This window comes from Prenolepis imparis, unplaced genomic scaffold, assembly GCF_030444845.1.
Source record: "Prenolepis imparis isolate NDT839.2.m4 unplaced genomic scaffold, iyPreImpa1.0 SCAF_14, whole genome shotgun sequence".
In the NCBI taxonomy this organism is placed as follows: domain Eukaryota; kingdom Metazoa; phylum Arthropoda; class Insecta; order Hymenoptera; family Formicidae; genus Prenolepis; species Prenolepis imparis.
This window is the reverse complement of record NW_028141172.1, coordinates 2,560,407-2,583,502: the sequence shown is the minus strand read 5'-3', so window position 1 is coordinate 2,583,502 and position 23,096 is coordinate 2,560,407. Positions and strand designations below refer to the sequence as shown.

The 23,096-nt window shown below is 28.7% G+C and overlaps 1 protein-coding gene across 1 annotated transcript; it reads right to left on the bottom strand.

The window, feature by feature from the left end:
* Positions 1–863: 863 nt before the first annotated feature.
* On the bottom strand, positions 864–22,418 carry LOC145945184 (fatty acid synthase-like). Its single transcript, XM_083054011.1, has 20 exons — positions 22,279–22,418; positions 17,121–17,313; positions 16,506–16,756; positions 16,105–16,336; positions 15,385–15,803; positions 14,941–15,228; positions 13,270–13,477; positions 12,797–12,957; positions 12,200–12,517; positions 11,610–12,103; positions 11,147–11,448; positions 9,944–10,345; positions 8,810–9,828; positions 8,438–8,679; positions 7,030–7,726; positions 5,365–6,196; positions 3,365–3,840; positions 2,954–3,208; positions 1,258–1,503; positions 864–1,187 (listed from the first exon to the last, which is right to left on the bottom strand). The coding sequence occupies exons 2-20, from the start codon at positions 17,290–17,292 to the stop codon at positions 1,083–1,085; spliced, it is 7,119 nt and encodes a 2,372-aa protein (XP_082910137.1). The 5' UTR covers positions 17,293–17,313; positions 22,279–22,418; the 3' UTR covers positions 864–1,082.
* Positions 22,419–23,096: the final 678 nt, after the last annotated feature.

Sequence of the window (23,096 nt, the reverse complement as noted above, 5' to 3'; positions counted from 1 at the left end):
TGTATAAATTGTTTACATATAAACATGTAAATTTAACTAATACAAGAAATTTTAATTTCTATATAGACTAAAAAAATAATAATTGAAGATTTTTAACAATAATCTTGATGGACACAGTGGACAATTGATCTTATATAATGTTTCGAAGCGTGGAGACATGTTCGGATGCGAGTGGTCATATATAGGCATATATGTTTTGTATTGATATGATCGGTTAATTGGTGGATAATTGTATTATGTGTATACATATAAATATAATTATTATATGCATATGGACACATATCAGATAACGCAAAAATATCTAATTTATGTGGAATATATTTAAAATATAATTATATTTATCATAATTTGCAATACAAATATATTAACAATACAATATATTTTTAAAGAAAATTTACTTTTACATAAATATGACATAATTCGATCAGAAGAAAGATCTTTAAAAAAATATGACGATTAAAATATGATATAGAACTGACGAAAAATAATATAACCGCCATGAGTTTTAAAATCTGTCTTATGTTATGCAATTCTTTTTGTGCTGTAAGAAAACAAATAGTTTTACATTTCTTCGCTTCGGTTTTGTTTTTGCTAAGAGTATAACAAGATAAACATAATTATTATATGTAATTTTAATTTATGAAATTAAAATTACATATAATAATTATGTTTATCTTGTTATACTCTTAGCAAAAACAAAACCGAAGCGAAGAAATGTAAAACTATTTGTTTTCTTACAGCACAAAAAGAATTGCATAACATAAGACAGATTTTAAAACTCATGGCGGTTATATTATTTTTCGTCAGTTCTATATCATATTTTAATCGTCATATTTTTTTAAAGATCTTTCTTCTGATCGAATTATGTCATATTTATGTAAAAGTAAATTTTCTTGTTTACATATAATAAGTAATTTAATTGCATAAATTATTACATTAATTAGAATATTTATTTTTCAAAATTGTTTTAATATTTATTTTAGTACTTAATAAAATTTAATAAAATTTAATATAATATTTGAAGTATAAGGAATTATTTTTAATGGGTTGCAAAATTATTTTAGTAATTATTCTCTTACTTTTTAGTTTACCAATGCTTCATTAATAAATGATGCTATTTTGTCATTGCTCATCATTGTGACGTGATTACCTTCCACATAATGAATTTGTATTGCACTTTTCGTAATCTAAAAGGAATTTCTCTTATAAGAAATATTTAAAAAATAATAAAATATTGTATTACGTAATCAAATTTACCTTATATAAACCATAATCCTTTTCCAAAGGGTTGTTTGAAAGTGTAGGTTTTAATAGTATTATAGATGATTTAAGGAGTGGCAATTTAGATATATCATAATCTTGTATAGCTATAATATGATCGTAAACTGTTGAAGATAACAATTTTTTATTTTCAACAGTTAATTCATCATACTCCTTCGAAAAGTGAATAAATGCTTCTAGTTTACTTTCCCATGTATTGCATTTATTCAGCTCTAATGCAAACTGTAAATAATAATATTGTATGCACAATTTTAATAACGAAGTAACAATCTGCATTTTAAACTAAGACAGTTTGTTTATATTATATTCTGACATACTAAATGTACTAAACATGTCTATATTCTTTTTTTATTTATCCAATTACTTCTTCTGTACTTTTAAACTATATAAATCGAATTATTATTTTCTTTTGATCACTAGTAAGCAAGGATCCGGACCGAAACAAAATTAGGGTTCGGTTACGGTTTAATAAAATATTTAATAATTGTTCCGATTTCAGTTTCGGTTTTTCGATAAATAAAGGAAACCGAAACCGTTTAAGGAAACCGTAACGATTTTTACGGTCCCGGTTCTTTAAATTTTTACTTTTCGATTTTCTAATTTAATTAATTTCGAAATTATATTACTTTAAAAAATTATTATTAATTGTTATGACATATAAATAAACAACACTTTATATTATACATGAAAATATATTTATATATGTATCCATGTAGGCTCAAAGACCGAAAACGCTTATTGAGCGAAAAAACCGATCACAACGCGTTCTGACTTCTCAGATTCAGCCACAATTTAACGCATGCCGTGGCATTTTCAGAAACGCTCATAACGCGTTTTAGCATATTCAAAATGACCACAAAGTGAAATTTGTGTTAAGGTTCTCTTGATAATCGATCAAAACGTAGTATTATATTATTATATTATTATTAGTAAAAAATATTGATAAATAGAAATTTCTATCACGGAATTTAATTGTTTTAATTTTATTATAAGAGCCATAGAATTAATAAGGTTAACTGTTAATTTTCTTTATAATTTTATTTGTATCACATCGCGTCATGGCTGCATCAATAAACGTTCACAACGCGTTGTGGCATTTTCACATTGCCAGTGTTTTAGTTGATTATTTATCAAAAGAACCTCAACACGAATTTCGCTTTGTATCTTTTTTGGATATGCCAAAACGCGTTATGAGTGTTTTTAAAAATGCCACGACACAAATTGTGCGTTGTGGCTCAATCTGAGAAGTCAGAAGCGCGTTGTAATAGGTTTTTTGCCCAGTGAGCGTTTTCGGTCTTTGAGCCTAACATCTATTATATATATATATATATATATATATATATATATAATAAACTTAAAAAAAATGAAGCAAATAAAAAATGGTCGGGAAAAAAAGTCGTTGATTTGGTATTTGCTTCATTTTTTTTATGTTTTTGTATCCATTGAAAGTAGCTTCCATGAATTTATTTAGATTTTTATTTTTATCGATTATATAATTATATAAAAAAAAGATAATAAAAAATTTAATTTATTTTATTATTTTAACAAACATATTCTAACGAAATATTTTATATACTCTTTCCTCGTATTAACTATACGCGTAAATACAATTACGTAAATCATTTTCGAAGTAAAAAGTCATTATGTGTTTTAATAAATATTTTTGACTAACCATTTCAATGTCAGATTCACAGTACAGTTTCATCAAATAAAGTAGAATGTCATTTTGTATTTTTTCTTCTGAAGGATGATTAAAAAGTTTCTTAACCATAAATTTTTGTAAATCAGGAGCTCCATCTATAAGTATTAAACGTCCAGAGAAATCCTTAGCTTCTAATAATCTTGCTAACTCGATGGCAATTAAAGATCCAAATGAATAACCAACAATTAAAAAATCTTTTTGAATTTTCAGTTTTTTCAATATATGCTAGAAAAATAAATATAAATATATATGATGTAATATATAAAAAAAGAGGCGAGCGTGCGTGCGCTCGCGTGTGTGTGTGTATGTGTGTAATTAAATATTATTATTCAAATACACAGCATTTTAAATATTTAAAAATATTATCTTATAATTTCGTACAGGCAGAAGATATGCAGCCGATTTCGTTATTGAACGAGTAGCATCCGGAGTATGAAATACACTGTGTTGTAAACATATCGCCAAAGATTTAATTTCCGATTCTATTAGTTTATATGAGCTTGCACAGCCATCGATTCCTGGTATAAGAAATATTTCGCTTCCACCAACTTTCCTCTTTGTACCGACTTTTACATAAATATCTGGACTCAAATCCGAATCATTAAGTTTTCGATTCAACATATTTAAACCATCTAATTCTTTTGTGTCAGCTTCAGTGGCGTCATCCACCTTTTCTTGGTCAGCTACATTTGTCATTTGTTTAAGTTTAGCAAAATTGAGATTTCGAATTTCTTGTGCTGTCAATAAAATATCGAATTCTCTCTCCAACGTCTGTTTAATTTCCACTGCCATCATTGAATCCACTCCTAATTCAGCCAATGACATGTTTAGCGATACTATGTTTGAATTTTTCAATCCTATTTTAAAAATAAGAGAAATAATTAAATATTTAGTTGTGATTTTAACAGGATCTTTTATACTTAATTTTGAAAGAGTAATTATTAACAATTATTGAAGTTTAAATTTTTTGTAATGTGTTTAATGCACTCACAAGTAAACCTACGGAAGTGTCACTCTCCGATTTTTCTGAAATTTGGATATGTTATAATACATGAAAAACTAAGGGACACGTATTTTTTTTTAGCGGCGGAAAAACATATTTAGGGGGTGAAACGACCCCCCCAAAATAGGGGGTAAAATGGAAAAATTGCGGTATCTTTGAGATCAGTGAAGCGATTTTAATGATTTTTGGTATGAAAGTATCTTTTGATAGAAGACGAAAATCGACCTAGGTATGTTGGAGGGGGAGTGAAAATTAGGGGGCCAACTACCCCTAAAGTGACCAATTTTTTGCTGCAAAAAATCAGTTTTGATCTAATCGAAGTGAAATCTATTAAAACTTCAAAAGGAAAGCTAATTAAGGAACACGTATTTTTTTGTTTTTTTTTTATATAAATATTTGGGGGGTAAACAACCCCTATATTGCCGCGCTCGTTTGACATTGCGCATGAAACACCTTGCGAAACTATATTTTTGAACTGTTCGATCTTTTTAATATATTGGTTTTTGAAGTCGCTGAATCCGAATCTGAAATCAGATTTTCAAAATTCAATATGGCGAATCCAATATGGCGGACGAAAACTCGAAAAATTACTTGAATAGACAGTAACTCGACATGCGACTTTCAAAATACAATAAAATCAACTTTTGACATTTATTGTTAGTTATGTGAAGTGAATTAAACATGTTAAAAATATTAATTGTTAGTTAAAAGTATTAATGTGTAAAAGATCGAACAGTTCAAAAATATAGTTTCACAAGGTGTTTCATGCGCAATGTCAAACGAGCGCGGCAATATAGGGGTTGTTTACCCCCCAAATATTTATATAAAAATAAAACAAAAAAATACGTGTTTCTTAATTAGCTTTCCTTTTGAAGTTTTAATAGATTTCACTTCGATTAGATCAAAACTGATTTTTTGCAGCAAAAAATTGGTCACTTTAGGGGTAGTTGGCCCCCTAATTTTCACTCCCCCTCCAACATACCTAGGTCGATTTTCGTCTTCTATCAAAAGATACTTTCATACCAAAAATCATTAAAATCGCTTCACTGATCTCAAAGATACCGCAATTTTTCCATTTTACCCCCTATTTTGGGGGGGTCGTTTCACCCCCTAAATATGTTTTTCCGCCGCTAAAAAAAAATACGTGTCCCTTAGTTTTTCATGTATTATAACATATCCAAATTTCAGAAAAATCGGAGAGTGACACTTCCGTAGTTACTTGTCAGTTATTTTATTATAATGTGTATTGTTAATAATATTGTTGAATAAATATTTACTTTGTAAAAATGTTTCGGCACGTGTATTTTTTTTACATATGCAATAGGTGTGTGCGTGTGTGTGCGTGCGTGCGTGCGTGTGTGCGTGTGTGTGGACTCACCCATAATATTTGCAACCGCTTCAAGTGGATTCGTCGCTTGGCTAGAACCCTCTCTTTTCTCAGCCACAATCATGCTACTTACGATTGATCGATCTTGTAGTAAAAATATTCCTAATGTATTCAAACAAGAGGATATTTCTTGTTGCAATGTACCTCCAATAACAAGTTCTCTGTTATCTTCTTGCATATCTGCGACAAGCCCAACATCACCAATAGCACCCCATTGTATAGCCAAACCATGTAAACCTTCTTTCATTCTTCTTTCACAAATTCTTTCCATTACGGAATTAGCCATTCCGTAATTTGTTTGGCCTGCGTTACCTCTTCCGCATGAAACGGAAGAAAAAACAACAAAATGTCGAAGTTGGGGGCACATTATTCTCGATATTTCGTCCATCTTTTTCGTCGTCCATGCTTTTGACAAGAAGGAATCTTCAAATGTTTGTGGGGTTTGATTCTTGAATATGCCATCTTTCAACACAACGGCGAGATTGAATATAGCATCCACAGGACCTTGTTCTTCGGCAAATTTTAATATAGATTTACAGTCTTCGTACTTCGAAGTATCAGCAGCTGTAACGATTTGTACATTTATACCGTAAGATTGCCACAACGTTACTCTTGATCGCTGATAACCATTCTTTATCCCACTTCGGGAAGTCAGTACTAGATTTTTTGCACCATGTTGAATCAACCAATCAATTAATTCAAGACCGAAACCACCTAGGCCACCTAAAACGATGTAGCATTTGTGTTCCAGGCAGTAGTAACGGGGATGTGCGAGTATAGACGCATTCAAGAGTTCATCTTCTTCATGAATTTTTATCATTATCTACAAATAATATTGACTTAAAATGTTAGTATATATATATTCTAAAATATGTCAAGAAGAAAGAAAAATGAGAAAAAAGATGAGAATAAGAACACAAAAAAAGGACGAGAAGCTGTCAGAAAGAACGAAGACAGATTAAAATGAAGATTACAGTTAGAGTAAATACAATCGGCACAAGATCTATAAGCATGAATAAACTGCCAAATGAAGTGTGGCTGTACAATAAATGAGTAAGAAGAAAGAATTAAATGTTAAATAATTAATAATTAGATGAAACAGTTTTAAAAAATTAGTTTAAAAGAAAGAGGGATATTCTAAAATTCTAAATGAACGAATAAAAAAAAGCGATAATTATGTGCGCAAAGATTTTTAAAAAAATTAAAGTAAAATAAAAATTTGTAACAATGTTTTACTGCTGTGTACGTACATACAATATACAAGTTGCATCTTGATTAACAGATGATATAGACGGAGAGATTGAAAAAAAAGATGAAGAACCAAAAGATGGAAATACAAAATGGAAGAATTAAAGATTAATGAAATACAATGGATAACTTGTACATATTACAGCATAATTAAGCGAATACAAGAAAAATATGATGTTTAATTTTTTTTATCTCAAAGTCTTTTTTAGCTCAACTTAAATATGGAAATAAAGATAGGGTATATAATAAATTAAATTGAAGGCAGATTGCAACTTTTGATTGCTGACACATATTGATAATATAATGACAATTTAATTTAAAAAGATTGCGTGCACACACATTTTTTGAACTTATTATTTCGATTAATAAACTCCCTCCATTGTAAGTATAATTGAAAAATAATCGTACCTTGCCAATATGCTTCCCAGCAGCCATATATCTAAACGCAACTTCTACTTGATCCTTTTTGAAGACTTTTCTGCATAATGGTTTGATAGCACCGTTTTTTAAACCTTCTGTTATTTTATTCCTCAATACTGTCTTACTCTCTGGTTTCGCAGAAATTAATTTATCTAATAGGATGCCGTAGAATTTAATGCCTTTTGATGTGAATAAAGTTAATTCTAAAGGACTATTAGCAAACATGTCAAATTTTCCAATTTCGAGGAAACGACCGCCCTTTGCTAAGCAACGAACGGATGCTTGCAGTTTCTCTTCGGCTAAAGAATTCAAAACGATATCCACTCCGCGATCTCCCGTTTTCTGGATAATCATTTGTTCAAAACTCGTGTCTCGAGAATTTCCGATATGATCCTCAGGTATAGAGGGAAACGTTTCTCTTATAAAGTTTCGTTTCTCGATACTCCCGACCGTTGTAAACACTTCGCAACCTTCGTAAAGCGCGAGATGAATCGCAGCTTGACCAACGCCTCCCGTACCAGAATGAATCAACACTTTGTCGCCCTTCTTCATTTTAGCTTTCAGATATAAAGCGTAATAGCACGTGCTATATACGCAAGGAACCGTCGCAGCGTCTTCCATCGTCCAGTTGTCAGGTATGATCCAGCTGAGATATTTGTCAGCTACGCGAATATTTGCCATTCCTCTGAAAATAATGATTTAGAAAATGTATTATATATTATATTAAAGTTACATTAAAAAGTTTTTCTTTTTTATTTTAAAGTATATATATTGTTATTTTATTTTAAGTGTTGTATATATAAGAAGTAAAAGTAAAAAGAAATATAAAATATAGCAATTCTTTTAGTTTTTATATCATATAAGCATTTCTAATTAAAATTATAAGAAATATATAGAATAGATATAAAAATTTATAGAAATATAAAATATATAAAAATTTTTTTTTGACGAATCATCATAACGATAGGATCGTTTTCTCTTTTTCTCTCTTTCAATTGTTTTGACAAAATTGAATTTGTTATGTTTATTTAAATATGTTGTAACTATATTATGGAAAAGTTGACGTTATCGTTAATTTGGCTGCACCTCTACTAATGAATATTACACTTGATAAGGACCACATCCATATGGTCGAAACGTTGTGTGTGTTTTTTAAATAAATATAATTTTGGCTAGTTGGGTCGACTTTACTTCGTTCCTATTTTAAAATTTTACTAGCGACTTTTTAAGTATCTAATTATTATTAAAATATATAAAATATAGCAATTCCTTTATTTCTTATATCATTATAAGCATTTCTAATTAAAAGTATAATAAGAAATATATATAATAAACATTTATCTTAAACAATTTATTTACTAAAATTATGTTAAATAAAATTATGTGTGTATCATACCCAGATGAACACAATCCCATAATTCTTTGTTTATTTTTATTAAAACCAACAAATTCCATTCCAATTAAAGAACTATTATTTGGTTCGTCTGAGATAGATTCGAGATTGAGTCTACCGCTGGCTACCATAACATCTCTAAAATTGATAGCCGCATAGACTATCCTTAAATTTTCTTTATCCTCATCGTTGACAAAAGATAATTTATCTTGCATCCAGCATAGAGTACTCAGATCACCTGGCACCTAACATAAATAAATATAACAAACTATTTTAATTCAATTAAAGTTACAGCAAATTGTTATTTCATTTATGAATGAACAAGCAATATCAATTATTTTAGTTTTTCTTAAATAAAAAATGTTCTGAACGTACCATCTGAGTAACATAGGCACTCTCTACGAGTTTTGGTTTTAATGGTGGTAACGGAAAATGCCTGTAAGATCCCCAGATCCTACCGGAACATATAACATTGATGGGTAAATTCAGCTGTAGCTGTTCCATGTACAACGATTCTTGTAATGAAAATATAGGCACATCTTTATCTTGAATAAATACACCTGTAATCATTTCACCACCCGGTTCTTTTCGCAAACAATTGACAAGGCCAATTAATCCACATTCAAAGTCTCCTTCTGCGACGACTATTATATTCATATTTGGTTTCTCTTTTTCTACATCCATGAATGATTTAAGCTTGTTTACCCATGAGAATTCATAATTGTTTACATGCACTATCTGTTGAACACTGCCAATATATTGTATTTTCCTTAATAATATAAACGTTTTATCATTGGTGCATTTCTCCAAAATTACTTTTAACCCATATTTCTCCAGACATGTATAGTCGTAGATAGCATCCAGTTCTTCCAATGTTAGAAGAAATCCCTTTGGCATTATGACAGACAACAATTGTTCATATAATTCGTTTTTATTTTTTGTTAAAATTCCGAAACCTATGATCATCAAACAATTTTCATTTCTTGTCAGTTTATCAAATTCTATTGTAGAAACATTGTCAGGCAAAGCGATGTCTTTGAATCGTTCATGTGTTGCTACCAGTTTGATATTAGATTGAATTTGCGGTAAATCATCTAGAACTTTATTCACAAGTAAACAATTTAAATTTTCCGGCACTTGATCGCAATCCTCAATAAATTCGATGACATTTATGTTTATCATATTGTAACATTCAAGCGCAATGTGCATCGACATTCTTATTGCATCTTGCAAAGATATCATATTCATATCTCGATGAGCAATAAACTTGTATTCTTCAAGAACGGGATGGGCTGCTCTTTGTCGGCGAGATATAGGTGTAGCCACGATGCCGGACATTTCTATTCCTCCAGATATTAAGACATCCAAATACTTATAATTTTGTACAAGAACTTCTGCAATATAACACACATACAGATGACATATTAGATATATATTTTCTAAGAAATAACAGTCGGCTATAAATTGTAATCTCATTTGTATCTCACATTTATAATACTGCAAACTTACGTTTTTCTTCATTTGGAAGTTTTTTGATATGTTTCAGGTGAGATTCCGGGTCAATTACTACTTTGCAAATTCTTGTTGGTACAAGAAGACTTCTCGAATTCTGTCCTAAAATCATCAGCTGTAACATGTTGTCCATGAATGTTACCCAGTTACCAGTCCAGGCAATATGACCATTCTTTCCCGTAATTGACGCGCTTTTTAGTCCACGAAATTCGCCGGTGTATTGATAACCACGAAGTTTCAATTCTTTATAGATATCTTTTATACTCATTTCCTCTTCATCATTGTCATTTCGATCAATAAATGTAGTACATATTTTTTCGTCTTCAATATTAGCTGGAATTCGCACTGTTCCAGTAACAATGGCATTATTTCCTTCGATTATTTCGAATTTGTTACTACCTATAACAATACAGATGTTAATGTATATATATATAGTTTAGAAAAAGATAATCTTTGCTATGTTTTATAATAAGATTTTGAAGTATTAATTAGTGAATTATAGAAAGGTAATATATTAAACATAAGGAATAGAAATGATATACATCATCAGTTACTCTTGTATGTAATTTTAAATAAACTAAAAAATTAATTTTTTTAAATAAAAGTATAATTAAGTAATTAAATGCACGATTTGATATAATATATTTTTATAAGAAAACTAGAATAATGGTTTAATATTGATAAACTGTAAAAGACCGAGTTAGCTGTGATATCTGTGAATCGAAATCTTTCGGATGTGCTCAAAAATTGCCTACACTGTTGCTTCGTAGAACAACAAGATTACCCAGATAGCAAAAGTAGTCACTTTGACGTAATTTAATATCAAAATAACATTATAATGATTATTATTGTTGCTTAGGTACTTTAGTATGTAATAGTTACTAAGATAGAGTTTATTTCTTGTTTTATAATATTATTCCAAAAAATACTATTTTAGTGATTATATTTTAGTGATTATATTTTTACACTAATAAAACTATAATTATAATACAATTTTTCAATTTTGTCAGCAGAAAACAAATGCAGACGCAGTTAGTGCCAATATACTACAATCAGTGCTAACAATTTGTTAGATATAAATATTTTTTTAATTTATCTTTCTGAATTTATTTTTTTCTCTTATTCATATTTTATGTAAAATTTTTTATTTACTTTTGTATGTACAGTTTATAAAATTAATTTAATTTCACAATAAGTTACCTCTCTGAATCATAAGAGTTAAATCAACTGGATTTTGTGACAAAATCGTAGAACGTTGAAAATTAACATCTTCAAATACAATTGGTATGTTGAGATAAGATTGTTCTTTTAAACAGCCGATCATTTGCCATATATGTAAAAGATATCCTGTAGCTGGTAATAAATTTTTTCCATTAATGACATGCCCGGTCATATACATGAATTCTTCATCTGATATATCAATAGTATCAATTGTTTCTTCTTTGTCAAGTTTTTTTTGTCCGATATAATGATATGTATACCAATCTTCGGAATGATCCCATCTGCAAAGCATGTTACTCTAATTCAATAATGTGTAAAATATTAGGCTTTGTTTCTTACCAGTTAAAAATAATGCAATTTAATTTTCTACTTTATGAAATTTTATTATCTTTTTTGCTCTTCTATAATACAAAAAATTTATGCTATTTCAAACAGAATTTACCTCACAAGGTGAGAAATCATCGGTGTGCCGCGACTTACAGGAAACTTTACTTCCGGATATAAATTTGCGATTTGCGGCTGTAATCCTGCATTATAAAGTTCTCCAATTCCGTCTAAAAATATTTCAATACTCGGTTTGTCAGAGAATTTGTATAACGCGACATTTGTCACTGTTGTCTCTAAGGATTTATTAAGAATGTATTGTAACATATCGTGCGGCGCTATTTCAATCGCCACTGCATCGTTTGGAATAAAACGCACAGCTTCTGAGAATAATACCGGGGCTAGCAGATAGTTTGCATAATATTTTGCCAGACAAAATTCTGCAGATGTGCTTTCATAAGAGAACACATTCAACCACTTTGAACTCGGAGATACTTTTTGTGTCAATATTTGATTCAAGTATTCCAAAAGTTTAACTTTTGCAGGCTCTACATAACGACTATGAAAAGGTATGCGTCCACAAGAAATTTCTTTTACAGAAATGTTATTATTCTAAATAAAACATAAATATCATTTATTTAATTCAATATAATTATGTATATATATATAAGCATAATAAATATTATTTATAATATATTATTTTCAAACCTGTAGCTTAGCGAGGAATGCTCTTACAGAGTTTGTTGGTCCACTCACAATAGAATTATGTGAACTATTAAAACAAGCTACATCAATGTCCGCTGGACATACTTTCTTCATAGTTTTGAAATCGATATTAATTTCAGCCATTGAGCCATCTATTATTTTTGACTTAAGAAATGCTAAGCCGACATAATATGCCAACATGATCGTTTCTTCGATCGTCAAGCATCCATCGGCATATCCACAAACTAATTCACCAATGGAATGACCTATTATAATATCAGGAGTGATACCAATGCTTGTTAAAAGATCAACTATTCCGATCTGCAATACATATAAAACATTTAACTTTTTATTTCTTTGAAATTGAACAATATTAACAATATTATAAAATATTACAAATTGAGAGCCTTCTGCATATAATTATACATATATGTATAACAGGTTTCTTTTAATTTCAGTTTTTTTTACAAGAAGCTTTAGCTTTTATGGCATAAACGTTGGTCTTTAAAAATATATTTTATAAAAAATTAAACTAAATACAAAAAAACCTGTAACATAAATAGACACACATGATTTATTTATACATATATATGCTTATACCTGTAGTCCAATAAGACCTACAAATAAATTGACTACGTTGTCGAGAATATGTTTGTCTTTATTTATTAGAATATCTGTGACACATATACCATGAGGTTTTAAAACAATGTTGCATTTCTGAATTGCTTTAGTGAATGTTGGAAATTTCATTAAAGCTCGACCTATGAATGTTTTAAAAGAATATATTCACATTATTACATAATGTTATTCATACATTGTTAAAAATAATGCAATACTTTTACATAATTAATCTAAACATACTTCAATAAAACTTCTTATCTTTAAAATTGCTTATCTTTATTTATTATATAGTGCCTCTTACACACTCTCTCTATCATTATATTTTATAATATAATTTATACCAAAATTTATAGTAATTATACTTAATAAATGTAATTTCAAGAATTACAAAATTCACAAACTGGAAATATGTTTATATAATTATATTGTAATATAATATTTGATTTACTTACCGATGTTAAGACATTGAGATCCAATTCCAGAAAATATGAAGCAAATTGGTCTTTTTGTACCTAAATTGCGTTCTATTTTAATTATTGTGTTATCTGATACTTTAGATCCAGCAATTATGTATCCTCTGTAGGGATGACCTTCTATATTGCTACTATTAATATGATATAGCAGAGAGATATATTCTACATCTATCGATCGATTCTGCACCTATATAGATTATCGTGATTGTAAGTATACAACAATTATCTTATATCTTAAAATAGCATCGCGCGTGCGAGTAATTACAATCATTTCCGTGTATAAGCGTTCGATTTCTAGAATATGAAACTAAAATATAATATAATGATTATAAAATATCTTGTATAAAATAATAGAATACATAATTATAGAAATAAAAATAAGGAAAAAGAAACAAAGCTTAGTTGTTAAAACAAATCTGAATGTGCCAGTTCTATGCGATATCATTGGCAAACTTTGATTAATTATAACTCAAAAATTTTATTGTAGCTTTGGTATTTTGTATTAGAATTTTGTATTCTATTTTACTTCTAGTATAAGATACTATTAATGTATTGTATAGAAATTGTAAAATATTCTGTATATACAGGGTGATTCAGAACAAATGCGACAAACTCTGAGGAATGATAGGTTTTGCAGAAAGGATCATTTTTTGTTAAGCAACCCATGTTCTCTGACACGTCGTTTAGTTAATATAGAAACTGCAGTATTTTTTCCTTAAGGCTGGTTCTACATTAGTCGCAGTCGTAAGAATCGTAAGAAATTGACGAATCACAGTCTATTATTCTCTTTGCGATCGAAGAATAATATACTGTGATTGGTCAATGGTTCTTACGATTCTTACGTCTGCGACTAATGTAGATCCAGGCTAAGGTGACATTTTATCCCAGTCTACCCTATTTACATAATAATTACATAATAATTTTAGTATTTACGTAATAATTTTTTTCCAATACTTTATTACTATTACAAATTTAGAAGGAGGCTATATAGCGCCACGCGTAGGGTGTAGGTACGCAAATACTAAAAACAAACTTGTTGGAATAACAAATTTATCTATTTAGTGGGGTATCGATCGGGGAGCTCACGGTTTTTTGCGCTGCGTGCGTCAGTATGTAGATTCCATATTATAATTTATTGTATTAAATTTACTGAAGAAGGTCCAAAGAAAGGACCGAAACGTTTAGATTTAATAAATTTGTTATTCCAACAAGTTTGTTTTTAGTATTTGCGTACCTACACCCTACGCGTGGCTCCATATAGCCTCCTTCTGAATTTGTAATTTATCAATGCAGGGAGCCTACATTGTTGACTTATTATTTATTACTATTATTTTATAGTTTTATATACACATAAATGCTATAATATATTGCGTAGTTCTTTTCTTACTTTTATTTTTATTATAATATATTGTAGTATATGATAAAATATATATTTTATATGTATATGTTTGTGTATATATATATATATATACATTATATACAGTATATATATATATATATATATACATTATATTTGCAGTTATTTTTCTTTTTTTATTGTTGCTTTTTAATGAAGATTTGTAAATAAATTAAAATGACATAAATAATAATAACATATGAGATAAGTATAAGAAAAATTATAGATTATTTCTAGAATAAATGTGTACTTACGTTATCTAATATAATTTTAATTGCTTCCTCGGTACGTCCAGATATAGCTACAAGCCTGGGTAGATCGTCCGTTCTATTATTGACTTTAATTTTCGGATTTGATTTCAATAATATATGGCAATTAGCACCGCCAAATCCGAAGGAATTAATACCGACATAACCTCCATTCCATTCTGTTGGTTCAGTGACTATTTTTATTCTTCCTTCAATGATAGCAGTCAAATTTTTTCGTGGACGTTTAAAATGTATAGTAGGCGCGATTATACCAGTTTCCATCGCTATTAATACCTTTATGAGATGAATATATATCTTATAATAGAAATAATATGTTCTACAATTATAATAAATAGACAAAAGTGACAAGCAACTAAAAAAGCACTTGCATAAGCTTACATGTAGCATTATATTGTTAGTTGTAATAACTCTATTTTGTTGTAAACTCACCTTTGCAATTTGACAGTGGCCGCTAGTGGCTTCAGAGTGTCCAATATTCGATTTTACTGAACCCAATAATAAGGGTAAATCTCTTTTGGCGCATAAAGCTTCATCAATGGCTTGAAGTTCCACAGGATCGCCGGCTATAGTACCAGTTGCATGAGCCTCCATGTAAGATAGCTCAAGAGGTGAGATACCACATTCTTCATAAAATTCTTCCAGTAACATTTTTTGCTTGTCAAGTGATGGAAAGGTAATTCCTTCTTCTTTAAAACCATCACAGTTGGTCTTACCATAGATGAAGGTCGCATAGATCCTTCTTGCATCCTTCGCCTTTTGTAAATACACTACCACAGCTGCATCGCTACGCATGTAACCAGTGCCCTCTTCATCATAAGGTTTACAGTAGCCATCAGCAGAAAGAACGCCTGAAAGAATATCAATAGTTTATTTGTTCAATTAATATAAAAAATATATAATTTGGTTTTTTCCCAGTTTCTCGATTAATATACCAAGTATTTGAAAACTTTGATAAATATACATATGTAAGCGAATTAATTATGTCATTCAAAAACAGATACTACTATAAATTTAGCGAAACATGATCAAACAAATATCGATTAAATATTATTATCATAATGAATATAATACTTGAATAAGTCAATAAATACTTAAGTACATTATACGCAACAACTTTGAACACAGTAATATATTATTTGTCGCACATACCCAGACGAAAAAAATGATGAGTTCCATAAGGATGGATGCACAAATTGATACTAGCAACAATAGCTGCTTCGCAAGTGCCAGATCGAATCATTCTGTAAGCCTCCACCATAGCATAATGACTTGAGCTACATGCAGTATCGATATTATATGATGGGCCAGTAACGCCGAGCCAATAAGAAATTCTATTTGCTATCATGGCTTTACTGCATCCAAGAATGGGTAATCCAGCAATCTATTAGCAATTTACAATATAATTTTCATGTAAAAAATATTTTCCGCATATTTAGCAATATTTTTGTATACATATATATAATCACGTCTATACAATTGTAAAAACGGGTGTTTTTTTTATCGATTTTTGATACTTAAATTATTGAATAATCATTACGTGAACCACATACGTGAGGCTTTTGGTATATTAAGTCTATGTAAGTATCGAAAACACTTATGGCTGCAATTACGGTTGTTTTTGTCCCTCGTAATTCTGCGGGATTTACACCCGCATCAATTATTGCTTCATAAGTATGCTCGAGTAGTATTCTCATTCCAGGATCAAGTACATGAACTTCTGGGGCCGATATATCGAAGAATTCTGAATCAAACTTCTCCGTATTGTCGATTTTTCCTATTCGAGCTGGCATATCACAATTATCTGTCAGAATTTAAAATAATTTATATAAAAGTAATATTGCCATATTGTTAAGTCATGGATAAACATAATAATTGTATTAAAATATTCTTAAAGAGATACAGTATCTATGTCCTTGAACGGTGATAAACAGAAAGAAAATTATAAAGATATTAAGAAAAAATAATTTATGTAAATAATAAATTTCACGGAGCACTAATTATATGAAAAATTTTGATTGCGATTTTTACGATTTTAATATGTTATACTTATAGATATAATGATACAGATATTACAAGTTTCTAATTACGATTAATACACATTTTTGCGATATCTTTCCACTAAAAATTAAAAAATATTTAAAATTTTGAGAAATAAATATTATTACAATTAAGCCAGCGTTGATGATCGTTCGAACCAAGATCCATCTTATTGAAAATATTTTCTTGAAATTCTTTTATATCGTCAGATTTAGGAAATCGCCCGGCAATACCAGAGATAACAATTTCTTCTTCAGCATCAACGCTGACATATGGATTAAATCGCTTGTTTTTATCCATCTTCTAAAAATTCTAGTAATTCTGAAAAGAGATATCAAAACTTTATTTCAAAGTTACATACATGTTTATTTAGAATAAAAGAGAATAAAATTTTATAAACAATTTTTGGAACAACAGAAAATTTAGTATACAAAGAAGAGAATAGTCATACAGTCATATGTATATAAAAGAGTCATATAGTTTTAAATAATATAGTTTTCCAAATAAGTATATATAATATAAAAATTTTTAAAGTTTTTCAAATCAATGTCTTTGTAGTATAACAAAATTGGTTTAATTAAATCAAAATTTTATTTTTACTATTTAATAATTTGCTGATGGAATAAATCAATAAAAATAAAATTGGATTATGAAATATTCTAATAATAAGATAATATATAAGTATACAAAATTTTACAAATAAAAATTTCTAGTAAAAAATAAAATAAAAATAAGATTATGAAAATATATTTTTTGCATTATTTTTGTTAATTTCATGATTTTATCATTATCAGGTAAGCATAATTATTAAGATATATAAAATGTAATATTATTATTAAGAGACGAAAAGAGAAGAAAAAGATTTCTGTACTTTAAGTTTTAAGATAAAAACAAAGATTTAACAAAAACTACTATTAGCAGATTTATCTACAAAGGAGGATGTTAAAGAAGTACCGAATTTGGCCCTTAAAGGTGTAAGTAAAAGGAATAGTGTTTTTTGTAGATTTTGACCTCCTGAATACGATAAAACTATGAAAAAATTCGTAGTATATAGGGAACATCTTGAAAATTGAACAACAATATGATGTATTTATACAAATTCGAATGATAATGGAGCTATCACAAAACGCATCTGTATTTTTCTTTTTTGAGAGGGGAGCAGGAAGGAAGTGCATTTTATTAAACATATAGAAACAATCTAATAATAATTAATTAATAATAATTAATAATAATTAATAATAATAATAACACTAAAAATTTTTTGATGAGTTATTTTTATATATCGCTAGTACATTAATCAACATGGTAGTTGTAAATTAATCGACCAAACTAGCCAATAAATTTTGTTTATTTAATACAAGTTACGACGTTTCGACTATATGGTTGTGGTCCTTTTCAAGTATAAACTGAAATATTAATTAAATTTAAATTTAAACGATTTGAGTTGAAAAAACGGTAATATAATGGATTTGCTGTAACACTTAGAGTACATACATTCTTGTTCAAAAACACTTTACATATTTTAGTTACGAAATAATTAACATCTTGTCAAATATTTTTAAAAAGAAAGAAACATTGTATCAATATGAGACTTTGTCAATAACTGAAATATTAAAATAAGAACACAGCTAAACGACCTTTATTATTTTGTCATATATTTTATTTAAACTATCCGTGTCCTTTTGTAGGTTGATTGTATTATTGAATTTTTTAATATACAACATTTCCGCAATTTCTCTCTTTCTCACGTATTTCTCATTATGTAATATATTAGGTTTTGTCCAATCAAATTCATGTCCAAATTCCAACTTATGTTTACTTATAACGGAATGATTAGTTTCATGCAATTTTATATTGTTAAAATGCTCTTTCACTCGAGTACGTAAATGCCTTTTTGTTTGGCCAATATATGACGCATTACAATTTTTGCAATCTAATTTATATACAACGTTAGTTCTGTGATCTTTGTGTAAACTATCTTTACCACGTTTAATTAATATATTTAGTTTTTTTGTTATTTTATAGACAACGTTAAAGCCTATACCACGCAAAACACGGCATAAATCATAGCTCACATCTTTAGCATAAGGCAATGAAATAAAGGACGTTCTGCCAAGTTGTCCACGATTCACATCACTATCATCATTGTGGTTACGATTTTTTAGTAAATTAATTCTTTTTTGTATATATCGTTTGATGATGTGTTCGGGGAAACAATTATTAAGTAAAATCTCATTCACTATATCTATGTTTTTACGATGGAAAATATCGCTAGATAGTAGGATAGCATGGTCCACGAGATTATAAATAGTATTAATTTTATATTTCAAAGGGTGGTTCGAATAGAAGTTTATATATCTTCCAGAACATGTAGGTTTCCTATACCAGTTAGTAATGAGTCTATTGTCAGAACGAATAATCGTTGTATTTAAGAAACTAATGGAAGAACTGACTTCAATTTCATACGTGAAATTCAAGCGTTGGTGATAGTTATTAAAAGTCATTAATATCTCATCTATTTTTGTACGTGGCAGTATGGCAAAAATATCATCTATATATCTATAATATATGGGGACCGTGAAACTTAACGAACCCAAACATTGTGTCTCCAAATCATCCATCACAATATCTGCTAGGATAGGTGATAAAGGAGAACCCATCGGGCTGCCAAATATTTGTTCATAAAACTGACCATTGAAGCTGAAACTAGTTGAGTCTAAAATCAATTCTATTGCATGTAAAAATTGAGCTAAATTGAAATTAGTGTTCTTAGCGATGTCATTCCAACGTTTTTTAATGGCATCTAAGACTAACTTTTTAGGAATATTTGTAAATAATGAACTAACATCTAAAGATATCATTATATCATTATCATTAATAAAAGTATCTTTAATATTTTTAACAAAGGACCAACCATCCTTGATATGTGATTTTGGTTTTTTGATTGAACTATGTAATATATCGTGAATATACCTAGAGACCTAGATACCTTGTATAACGAGCTACAAAGTGACGATACTATAATTCTCAGTGGAAGCCCAGCTTTATGAATCTTCGGCAGTCCGTAGCACCGTGGTAGATTACCATTTGTACAATTTAAATATTTGTACGTAGTTTTATCAATCAAGTCATTATTGCGCCAAGATTTTATTAACGTGTTTATTTTGTTCGTTAATTGTTTTATCGGATCTTTAATAATAACACTAGTTTACAAAAAATATTTTTTTCATTATTTTAAACGAGACAAAGTGTTTCTTATAAATTTTTGAATGTTGAAAACGATGCCGCAAGCCAATTTTCACTAGCATGTCAGGTTTCGGAAGCAATTGAGGTTTAATATGCAAAAAACGGCTTTTTTGCAATATTTGAGATTTATTGTAAAAAGGTTAACGTTATCTGAAAATTCTGATCAGATGTCATAAATGTATTGTTCATCCCCTATAAAATGCATTTTCTTTATTTCGATATTTTATTTTTCAGCCATGTTATGAAAAATTATATAAAGCTAGACACTACTCCTCATATAAGGCACCAGTCTCTATGAGAAGTAGTTCCCAGGTTTATTTTTTTATAACATGACTAAAAAGTAAGATATTGAAATTAAAAAATGTGTTTTACAAGAGATGAATAATACATAATAGTAATATCTGATCAGAATTTCCAAATAACGTTAACCTTTTTTACAAACAAATCTCAAATGTCGCAAAAAAGCCATTGTTTGCATATTAAATCTCAATTATTTCGGAAATTTGACATGCTGGTGAAAATTGGCTTGCAGCATCGTTTTCAGCATCCAAAAATCTATAAGAAACATCTTGTCTCGTTTAAAATAATTAAAAAAAAATCATTTTTGTAAACTAATATTATTATTATTATTATTATTATTAATTATTAATTAATTATTATTAGATTGTTTCTGCATGTTTTCTAAAATGCATCTCCTTTCTGATCTCTCTAAAAGAAACACACGGATGTGTTTTATGTGGTAGTTCCATATATCATCCGAATTTGTATAAATACATTATGTTGTTGCTCAATTTTCAAGGTGTTCCCTAAACCCTACGAATTTTCTTATCTTATTCAGGAGATCAAAATCCACAAAAAACACTACTCCTTTTACTTACACCTTTGGGGGCCAAATTCGGTACTTTTTAAACATCCTCCTTTGCTCGCCTACACTTCTTTATGGAAATTAGGGAAGGCTTATTAAAATAAAAATCTCGAATTGAGATTTATTTAATTACTTAATATTGCACCAAGCAAAATTTGTGTTCTGTATACAACTAATCAGTTTCAACAAAAAGAAAATTTTCCTTGGAATTTACGCACTACTATCCCCGTCGGCTCTTTTTACCCTTCGAAATTTAAATTTAAATTTAACAAAAAAATAGCAGAATAAAAGAATAGTATAAATATTTAGAATATACACAAAAGGGGACAATTACGATAATTTTGGCTCCTCAATTTGATAGGTGTTATCTATAGTTTTTTTTTTACTGAGAAAAAGAATGTCGCAAACCCCAATGCTCTATCAATAGTTCTCGAGATATCGAATTTTAAAAGTCAATAGGTTTACAATTTTCCACGCGAAGCGAGACCTAGGTGTCTAGTTTTTTGGTAAGTGGACCTCCCCCCCCCAACCCGCAAGGGGGTCGGAACACACTACCGCCACACGCATACACTTTTCAATGCAAAATGAAATTCAACATGAGTTTACAACTTTACATGCGAAATGAGGTTTCACGTGGGTTTATAACTTTCCACGCAAAACAAAGTTGAACTCAAATCTATGTTAAGAATTTAAAGGCTCTCTATATTAAATATATATTAAGAAATAAAATGGCTATGAGAGCCGTACGCGAATTTTAATGAGTTATAGCGAAAATTTTTTAAGCTTACTACTAAGCTATTTTTTTGTTAGAACTTTGATAATGTGCACGGGGCACAAAAATTTTGCTTGGTACATTGCCAAGATTTATTGCGGAATTAATTCTCAATTCGAGAATTTTAAATCCTATATTCCCATCTGACTAAAAGATTACCCCTAAAGAAATATAAGCGAGAAGAATATAATACCTATCAAATTGAGGAGCCAAAGTGATCGCAATCGTGCCCACAAAAGTAATAGACACAAAAGAAAAGAAAAAATGTAAATTTTATTTTACATTTGTTTTAATTGTGCGCACTATATTGTGTACATGATGCAGTTACAAACAAAAAAATGATCTTTGAATAATTTTCTCAAAATTAAAAAAAAAATTTTTTTAATGAAGAATTTATACTCACATTCAATTTTTAAAGATCTTTGAAATTAACAGCAGCTATGATTCTATTAAAAACTGAATTTTATAAAACTGTTTAACTTTATAAAACTGTTTAATACGATGACATTTATAGTATACAACAAAACATGTTCTACTCTCTGCTAAATCAAATATAAACTGTGTTACAACCACTCAATATAATATAGCCTCACTCCCGGAAAAAATATTGTAATATAATAGTTATAAATAGTATAAATTAATATAATTACATATTCAATTATAATCAACTTAATATACATTGTCAAAGTTCAGCGGATACATATACACAGTCACAAAATAAAAATGTAAGGATTAAAATAGATATTATAATGCTATTTTTCCGTTACTTTACGTTCCTTTGAAAATATATTCAAATGTATAATGCATTTTTCATAACTTCTACGTGCTATTGTATATAAAATATCAGAAAATATGCAATATATATGTGTTTTCCTAAGTAAAGATAGAATGTTAAAAGGATTAAAACATCCTTTTAAAATTCATAACAGTCAAAATTATTTTTCTGCGTTAAATATTAAATTATTACTTAAATAATATTTTTTTATAAAAATTTTATTCTATTTAATGCTTCTTGTAGCAGTACATTTTTAAAAAGTATCATATTTTTAAAAATATTCTATTTTTTATAATTTTAAAACAAAAAGTTTGAAAATTGTTAAAATATGAAAACTTAAAAGCATTTAACGTGAAAGATGTCTATATTATATATGTAATTACAGTATATAAATATTCGATAATATTCCATTACTTCTTATATGTAGATAGAGTAAGGTTAAATCA